The 10,000-nt window shown below is 46.4% G+C and overlaps 1 protein-coding gene across 1 annotated transcript in view; it reads right to left on the bottom strand.

Moving 5' to 3' along the window:
- The window catches only part of LOC132447996 (collagen alpha-1(XXVII) chain A), a 30,607-nt gene that overhangs the window by 16,416 nt on the left and 4,191 nt on the right, over positions 1–10,000 (bottom strand). Inside the window, exon 3 of the mRNA XM_060039057.1 lies at positions 4,989–6,496. Coding sequence (XP_059895040.1) covers positions 4,989–6,496 — 1,508 coding nt within the window. The remainder of the gene's footprint in view (positions 1–4,988; positions 6,497–10,000) is intronic.

Raw genomic sequence — 10,000 nt, 5'->3', positions numbered from 1 at the left:
GAGCTCCGTCTTCACCATTACTTCTGCAGAGCTCGACAGGCGTTGTAAACTATTTACGCGATCATGTAAGAGTTATTTACCTCAAACTGACCCACTAAACGTCCTGCTTGGCTTCGGGACGGGAGGACCCTTCTGTGTGTCTCTAGAAGGGGTGAATACTGTTGTTATGGCAACACTGAGGGGCCAAGGGTGGTTCATCAGGCACACACAGAGGGGCCCGTGGAGAATCAGTGACATGGTGAGGCACGGGGCCTTTCCATTGGAAATAACTTCTACTTTTGGAGTCTGGCGCTCAAGCCAGATTCAAGAATCACGATTCCATTGTGCTCCTTATTAAAGTAATGTTCAAAGAAGAAAGGGTGAGTTAAGGTTTTAGGAATTTAGGAAAGAAAAAGGGAGGGAACAGCAGGAGGCAGGCAAGATGTATAGACGTTGTCATGTATCTAGGGGTGAAGTTCGAAGAGGTGTTATTAGTCATTCATACTTAGATTTATGGTGCACACACACACACGCACACATTGCACATGTCCCACACACACACACACACACACACACACACACACACACACACACACACACACACACACACACACACACACACACACACACACACACACACACACACACACACACACACATCCAAAAATACACACACACACCCACACACACACACACACACACACACACACACACACACACACACACACACACACACACACACACACACACACACACACACACACACACACACACACACACACACACACACACACACACACACACACACAGAAAGTTCCAATGCCTGTATATTTTATATACTCTCATAAAAAAAAGTTATGTATCAATTTAAAGCCATACAAGACACTGATTATAACACGAGTACTGAATGTGTATTATTATCAACTGTGCCTTACTGAAATACAACTTTGTTGTGTGTGTGTGTGTGTGTGTGTGTGTGTGTGTGTGTGTGTGTGTGTGTGTGTGTGTGTGTGTGTGTGTGTGTGTGTGTGTGTGTGTGTGTGTGTGTTTGTTTCATGCTTGTGGTTGAAGGAGATTAGTGGTTTGCTGGTGTAATGGCAGATGAGTAGAGGCATTTTCATCATTTTAACGAAAAAAACAGACAGACAGACAGACAGACAGACAGACAGACAGATAGAAAGACAGATAGATAGACAGGCAACAGTGAATAACAGCTACCATCACTAGCAGCCCCATCTTACATCTCTCTCTCTCTCTCTCTCTCTCTCTCTCTCTCTCTCTCTCTCTCTCTCTCTCTCTCTCTCTCTCTCTCTCTCTCTCTCTCCCCCTCTCTCTCTCCCCCTCTCTCTCCCTCTCTCTCTCTCTCCCCCTCTCTCTCTGTCCCCGTCTCTCTCTGTCTCCCTCTCTCTCTCCCTCTCTCTCTCTCTCTCGTCACCGCGGGGGTGGGAAGGAGGGCGGGTGTTTACTGCGCTTTGACCCCTGAACCTGCTTTGAAAGTGGGCTGCATGACCCCCACTCGCCCTCTGTGACAGGAATCTGATGTGAAGACGACAAGGCGTCAGACCTGGCACGTCAGGGCTAGGCCTGGAGGGTCTGGCCCAGGCCGGGAGCTCGGCAGCGGGGGAGAGGAGCCGGAGGCCCACCTCATCCTGTCGCACGTTGGGGTCTTTTCTTTACCTTGGGAGTGGAGGGAGGAGGTGCCACAGTAGCTTACTGTTCTACTACATTAAGTCTGGTGATCGGTATGGCGGCTGAGGGAAAGCTTGTTAGTGTGCTCCTCCTTCAAAAGCTGTATTTAAGATCCTTTAGAGTAAATTCAAAAGATTTATGGAAAAACATTCACTGCTACTGGAAGTAATTCAAAAATATACTATTTCAGCATCTACATTAAAACCATGGCCCAGTCGTAGCCGCTCTGTTCTTCTCTATTCACCCTTTTCCGCCAACATGGAGCCCATCACGTCGGGTCGCACACCATCTTTTGTTCCAAGAATTTGGATGTCTAATTTCTCATGTCTCATGTAGCTGTCCCCTCCAAACATCCCCCCTTCAGGTCCAATGATTGCCCCAGTGCCCTCATCAGCACGACAGGGCCCCTATCCCTGCTGCCATATCAGCTGGAGAGAGGCAGGGGCCACACAGCAGGGAGCCACCCACATGGGCCCCCCTACCCCTTACCTTAACTCAACCACATCTCCTCTGCCTCAAACCCCAGGAAACTGTTTTCCTCCTGCCTCACTGCTGATGACTTTGTTACCTACTTTACCCAGAAGGTAAAGGACATTAGCTCCTCTTTCATCCCTGCCACCATCCTCCCTCCTCCCATCCCCCCTTCTGTCTTTACCCAATTTATCCCTCTCACCTCTGACGCGGTCAACAGAATAATAACATCTAACCATGCCACCACCTGACCCCTAGACACTATCCCTTCCTCTCACCTCCAGGCTGTCTCGAGCGACATCCTGCCATTACCCACCACGCTCATCAACTCCTCCCTCACTTCAGGCATTGTTCCAGCGTCTTTCAAGACTGCAAGAATAAAGCCTCTCCTCAAAAAACCGACCCTTGATACCACCGACATCCAGAATTACAGACCAGTATCTCTTCTTTCATTCCTCTCTAAAACACTGGAACATGCCATAGCTAACCAACTGTCCTCCTATCTCTCATCTAACAACCTGCTTGACCCTCACCAGTCAGGCTTCAAGAAGGCACACTCCACTGAGACGGCTCTCCTCGCGGTGATTGAGTCCCTCCGTGCTGCCAGAGCCTCGTCCCTCTCATCGGTTCTCATTCTCCTTAACCTGTCCACAACATTTGACCCGGTTAACCACCAGATCCTCCTTGCCACTCTCGCCGAACTTGGCATTGCTGAATCTGCCCTTTCCTGGTTCACATCCTACCTGACGAATCACACTTATCATGTAACATGGAATGGCTCCTTGTCCAAACCTTGCACACTTGAAACTGGTGTCCCTCAAGGCTCTGTACTGGGACCTCTTCTGTTCTCCCTCTATACCAGATCTCTGGTCTCTGTAATTACATCACACAGCTTTTCCACTGCTTTTCATCACTGCTACGCTGATGACGCCCTGATTGCAACAAGCATATCTGAATGTCTGGCAGACGTCACCACAACTGCCCATCACCTGAGGCTTAACCTCAACAAGAATGAGCTCCTCCTAATGCCAGGGAAAGATTGCCCACACATGGACTTACTGGTCACTGTTGAGAACATCACTGTATCTCCTTCTCCAACTGCCAGAAACCTCGGTGTGGTACTGGACATCAGTTCTGCTGCACCACAAACATCACCGCGGTGGCCCGATCCTGCAGATTTGCACTTTATAACATCCACAGGATCCGGCCCTTCCTCACAAGGGGAGCAGCTCAGCTTCTATTCCAATAACTGGTCATCTCCCGCTTCGACTACTGCAACTCCCTCCTGGCTGGACTCCCTGCCACTGCGATTAAACCTTTGCAGCGCATCCAGAATGTGGCAGCGCGCCTCGTGTTCAACCTACCTAAGTTCTCCCATGTGACCCCCCTCTTCCGGGACCTCCACTGGCTCCCTGTAGTAGCTTGCATCAGATTCAAGATGATGGTACTAGCATACAAGGCAGGCAATGGAACTGCCCCTGCCTACCTCCAAGCGTTGGTCAAGCCACACACCCGAGCTCGATCCCTCCACTCAACTACCTCAGCTGGACGTCTGGTACCGCCAATGCTGAGAGCAAGCAAAGGTCGTCAGCAAAGTCACAACTTTTCTGTTTTGGGACCTCGGTGGTGGAACGCATGCAGGATCGCAGAGTCGCTCACCAGCTTCCGCAAAAGACTCAAAACGGACCTGTTCGGAGTTCACCTCGACTCTGCATAGCCACCCAGCCCCTTCCGGCCACCACTGAATGTTGTACGTCCTGGCACTTAATGTACGCACTTATTGTACGCACTTAATCCACATTGCACTTATTCATAGTACTTAATTGTGTAGCATCTGCAGTAGCTGCTGTCATTGCTGTACACGGGGAATGGGTGAGCCTAGCGATTGTTAGTACTTGCACTTGGTTCTATGAACATCTTTACTGACAGCGATATATTGTTTCACTTCTTATGAGTGACAAATGTACTTATTGTAAGTCGCTTTGGATAAAAGTGTCTGCTAAATGCCCTAAATGTAAATGTATTCATACGCCTAATCATTATATTTCTCACATGAATAGGGTAAACATTTAACATTCAGATGTCACCGTGAACATTTTGAGAAGAAGAATGAACAGGCCTATGAATAGGCTATATTTGGGAATTTTTTTCTAAACTTTCCCCTAATGGGATTCTTCTGGGCATTTTTCCATACTCGGGACATATTGAGGATACAAAATCAGTTGAGTTTGCTTCTGTTGCAAATTGTTTGTCCTTTTTTCATAAAATGACTGGACTTAGAGTGGTGGGAGGGCGAGGAAAGGGAGGAGAGGGAGGGAGCAGTGATGGAAAATGGGGGGTTTGGAAGGAGATACATAAGGTAGTGATGTAGCCTTGAGACAGGGGTTGGGATGATTGTGTGTGTGTGTGTGAATGAAATGCATATTAATTGATATGAAAATCCTTGACCAAATCCCACTATAGGGGATTTAGTTTCAGCTGTTGTAGTGTGTGTGTGTGTGTGTGTGTGTGTGTGTGTGTGTGTGTGTGTGTGTGTGTGTGTGTGTGTGTGTGTGTGTGTGTGTGTGTGTGTGTGTGTGTGTGTGTGTGTGTGTGTGTGTGTGTGTGCGGTGGCGATCCAGCACCTGTGTCTTCCAGCATATGGATCATGTTCTACTTTTACCTCTTTGCTACATCACTGACTTTAAGTGTCTGAACTGATTCTCCTGACATGAATATCCAGCACACAGTCTTACTATCAGGGTACCAGAGAGCCCTAAAGAAAACCACCAACTAAGCTTCATACATGCTCAAACACTTATGTACACACACATACATGTTGTAGGGTGACTGTGTGCAAAGCATCTTACTGGTGGGCCAGGCTCTCCCTTCAGCCCCGGAGGTCCTGCTAGCAAGGAGAACTGGGTGGGTGGTACGTCCCAACTCTGGAAGCCGTCAGTAGCAGGCAGGGTCACCAGGGAATAGGACCCCCTGGTTGGGCGCTGGGTTACGGGAGAGGTGGTGGTGGTCTTCATCAGATTTGGAGGGGTGGTGACCGATTTGGTTGGCTTGATGGTATTGGACGGGTTGGTTTTTGAGATACTGGGATTGGATGGTTTAGGTTTGGCAAAGGCTGCTTTAGAAGGGACGACTCGAGATGAGTTGGCTTTGGCAGGTGTCAGCCTGGATGGACGGGATTTGGCGGTGGTCCACTTAGACTTTGGCGATGGCTTTTTGGCCGGGGTTGTCGGTTTCTTTGGGACGGATACTTGGTTTGGTTCTGTTTTCTTCTTGAGGGGCTTGGTGTTAGCGGTTACAGAAACAGAAGGCTTTTGCTTGTGAGTCGTTCCCGCTGTGGTTTTCCCAAAATTGCTGTGCCGGGTTGGTTTTGGTGGGGTGGGCTTAGCGACCTTGGGAGTAGAGCCTTTGGGTGGGTAGGGTTTAGTCTGGGTTACTTTGGTCCTCAGTGGGGCTGTGACACTTTGGGACCGGGTCTTGGGGGGAGGGGAGAAGAGCCTGGCATGGGCTGTGACCGGGGCCACCGTTCCACGCACCGTCGGAGTGGCGGTCGTCTTGTTGGGTCTGGGTTTTGTGGGGAGGATCGGGTCTACGTATCTGACGGCAGAGGCAGCGGCAGCCACACTCCGGGCCAGACTCAACCCCGGGGTCCTTCGTACCCCGTCCTGAAGACCAGGGGCGGTTGGCGTACTTGTTTTATTGACGTTTTCCCGGGGGAGGATGGGCATGAGGGGAAGGAGGTTAGGCCTGTATGTGTCTGCTTCCCTGCATTGTTTCTTAATGTATTTGCAGTAGTTGTAAGCTGCCTGCGCAGAGGGTATCAGGTCGAACTGGCAGATGGCTCCTTCAAACTGTGCCAAGGTCTGCTGATGGCTGCTTTTCCCAAGCAAGAAGGAGCCCTGGAGTTCTTGAGCGAGCCCCTCGCCCTCGCCCTCCCACTTAAAGTCTGCGTGGACACTCTGCTCTCCGCAGGAGGCATATAGAGTCGCCCTATTTCCGCTCAATCCAACGGCCAGTTGGTGCCACTGGCCGTCATGGGGGTCATAGGGCAGCGACACCGAGGTCCTGGGCCCTGTGTGGAGGAGCAGCTGACCAGGCTGGCCGAGCTGCAGTCCCAGGAGGAGCTTGTTGCGAGCTGAGAGCAGGCTGAAGACGAAGGCGCTGTTGACGCGGTGCGAGCGTACACTGAGGACCATCAGCAGGTCGGGCCAGACGCCGGCCGGCAGAACGGAGAGGAGCGGGGCCTCGACCTGCGCCCGCTGGGTGAGGATGATCCCAGATCGGAACGGGATGACTCCGGCTGGAAGTGAGCGTGACGCCTTCTCTCCCTTGAGCCCCAGCTTTTGAAGGATGTCCACATCTGAAGGAGAAGAAGATAGAGGTGTTAGAGCAGAAGTAGCGTGCATTAACCAAAGCACAGAGCTGCGTGCTGTGGAAAAGAACATTAAAATCATGTTCATAGGCGTGGTGGGCATCACAAGACAACAACTTATCACCAGAATAACCACAATAGTCAAACAAAACACATACCCTCAAACAGGTAAGTTCAACATGTTTAATTTAAACATGTTTAACTTCCACATTACAGATAAACGGATGGAGGATGAGCATGGATGAAGCAGGAAGGCAAGTAAAATTCCACATAATTGCCAGAGAATCGATAGGTTCGAGTGAAATCAAAAATATGTCCAGAATCGGACCATGAAGTTTTAAGCGGTTCATTTTCAGATTTTACCGCTTAAAGCTTTTATTCGATTATGTCAGACTAGATCTATTAAAAATATAGGCAAAAAAAAAAAAGGGGGGTGTTATGGGTTTTCCCTAAAAACGACAAGTGGGGGCTCATATGACTGCATTGGGGTATCAGCCAATTTTCCAACATGTTCCCATGTGCATAGCCAAAGCAATGAAGTGCAGGATTGTTTCCCCTTTTCAGGCAAAAAGGAAAATTAGACTAGAGGTAAAAAAAGAGTGTTCTCATCTGTATCTGAATAGAATGAATGCTAAAAGAATATAAAATGGTATATGACATAATTTATATAATGTCTTCAATGAGGTTTGGTAGTTAATCATGAAGGCAAGAGAAGACAAAATATGGTAATAATTTACGTAATATTATCTTTTATGTACCAATTAAATGTTGCTCTGCATGAATCAGAAATACCTGCACTGCTCTGGTCACATTGGCACAAGTGCTCAATTTAGATTTACCGCTCAGATCAGAGTTTGTGTTCTGGCTGTTGAAATCACCTTCTTAATGTGGTCATAACGTTTCAGCGCAAACTGGTCACAGTCAAAACTGATGAGCAAAACAGCATAACAAGCAACCACAAATATGTCACAAAAGCAACACTCATACATACAGATATAAACATAGAATAAACATAGAGGCAACTGAAGACAACGTTTATGGCTTCATTCATAGGTTAATGTGCAGTGGAAGTTAGGATGTGTGTGGATGTGGAAGGCCGGACTGGTGAGATCATGAGGATCATGGCTTCACTAAAACCAATAGCATGAATTCTCATATGATCTTACTGATGTCTCAGGGCAACATATCAGACCTGTATCTGATTTAGGATAACCTATGAAAGTGGCCTAAATCAGAATAGAATATATCGCATTCCATGTGATTTCTACTCATCTGTTATGCCATTTTTGCTTGTAGTGTGAGCGATGCCAATTAAATGCTAATAAACTGTTCTCATTAGAGTTACAAATACTTTATCAGCAGCTGTTATTATAACAACACCTCTTCTCCTTTATCTTCATCCTAATCTTCCTCATCCTCTTCCTCACCACCGCTTCCCCGCCTCCCACCTCATGATGGATATTTAATTAACACTTCAACATGTCGCTGATAGTTGTAGCGTGCTGAAATAATAGGCTGGGACACAAAGTGAATCCGACATTTGCACAAATCAATGGTAATAATTGGTCTGTTACATTCTTTTTGAGGGACATTTTTCGGGCATTCAATATATAGCTGTCCAACCAAGGTGAAAAATAGAATAAGTTAAAACATTAAAGTTTGAATTGTATGGGTTCAAACTAAAGATGACATTGTTCAATTTAGAAAGGAGATGGCCATTCTATGTATAACAATAATCATGTGTTAGTAGCCAAGGACGGGCTGAGGCAGGTGTGGGTGCAAACTCAACCTTAGATCACCTCACAGTGGCAACAATTTCCAATCTCTCGCAGACATGTGTGCATGAGTTACTGAGTAGGTAAGTTAATGACATCAGCGTGTTGGAATTACAAACAGCAATCCTTCTCGCTCTATCGGCACTCTTCAATTTGCATTGTGTTTACGGCTGTGCCTAGGGAGACATGAACTTGCCTGTATTTGGCAGTGAGTGTGGATCTCTGTGCTGATAGGATGATACAGTGTTTACCGGATGGGAGAAGAATTGGTAGGTTGAAGAAGAGAAAAAAGAAGAAGGAGAGAGACGAAGGGTTTGTCCTATGGGACTTCAGACATTGGCTTGAGTAAAAAACACTCACACAACTTATTAGATTGGGTAGCACAGCACCAAAGAGCAAAAGGTTCAATGGTTTCTATCGCAAAGTTGAACAGTTCATTTAATGTTTATTTGAAGTGTTGAATCTTTTTTATGTAGTGTGATGAAAAGGCACAACCTAGACTGCATTGTATTTGTTATAGAGCATGCTAAGTGTGGATCCAGCAAGAAATGTACGAGACTGAAAGACTTTCCATGAGTCCAAAGCATTGGAGCTCCATAAAGTGGGGTTGAAAACAGAGTGCGGTCGTATGTAAAGACCTTATGGCCCCCCACTGCATTCTTCTGTGTGGTCTTTACTCAATAAAGCTCATCTAAGCTTGGTCGTGTCTTAGAGGACTTGTTGGTACATTGTCTCTCTTTGAAAGAAAATAAGTGCTTTTTGTTTTGACTTGGCTTGCACTGCAGTTCCACGTTGAACACATTTGGGGAAATAGTCTTGGACACACACACACATGGACACGCACACACATGCACACACACAAACAAAGTCAGACTGATGTGCTGAGATCTTCATTCTGGGCCAGTGGGTCAGCCCTTAATCTACACATGTTCCCACTGACTTAAACATTTCTGTCACACGTTTGAATTCATGGTGTGAGCAAAACAACTTAGAAGAACCCTTTGTTTGATGTTGATAAGCTACACACAGACAGGACAAGGTGAGGGCTGAGAGTGAATGACTTACTGCCCTAATGGATATTCAACTCCTCCATGTGCTCTCTCACTGTAGCCCTCGGCCAATATCCCCTTCTTTGCTATTTTCGTTTAATACGATAGCAGTCAAAACATTGTATCATTCAATATACTTTGAAGAGCAAATGTACAAAAAATCATATCAACTGATTTTTATTTATTTTTCATAAAAAAGCTCTTTCTCTATTGGATGAAATTGAACCATCCTTTAACTTCTGATGTTATGTTTCTCATCCTACTGTCTGATACAACATTTATGGCCACAGAAACCGAGTTCAACATGAATTCCAAAGCTGTGTGTGTTAATATGGGTGCATCGTGAACAACAAGTAACAATAAAGCAAATTAGCCCCTAATGAGATCACCACAAAAATCATGCATACATAAAAACATAGAAGAAGAGAAGTTAATGGCAGAAAATCACTGCCATAATGTTTTGAATTTTAAAAGCCATTACATTTAGTTACAAACACTATTGAATTCATAAAACTGAAATATTATCCCATTTAAACAAAGTCAACTGAATTTATTCCCATTGAAATCACCTTGTGAAAGACTGAGTTCAATCAAATTCACTACCGGCCAACCAGAGCGGTGTCAGTCGGTCATGTGATCAACGAAACCTGCATGACAATTAAACCTAG

Source organism: Gadus macrocephalus, chromosome 19 (assembly GCF_031168955.1).
Source record: "Gadus macrocephalus chromosome 19, ASM3116895v1".
NCBI lineage: Eukaryota > Metazoa > Chordata > Actinopteri > Gadiformes > Gadidae > Gadus > Gadus macrocephalus.
Note: the sequence above shows the minus strand (reverse complement) of the source record. Positions and strands in the feature narration are given on the sequence as shown.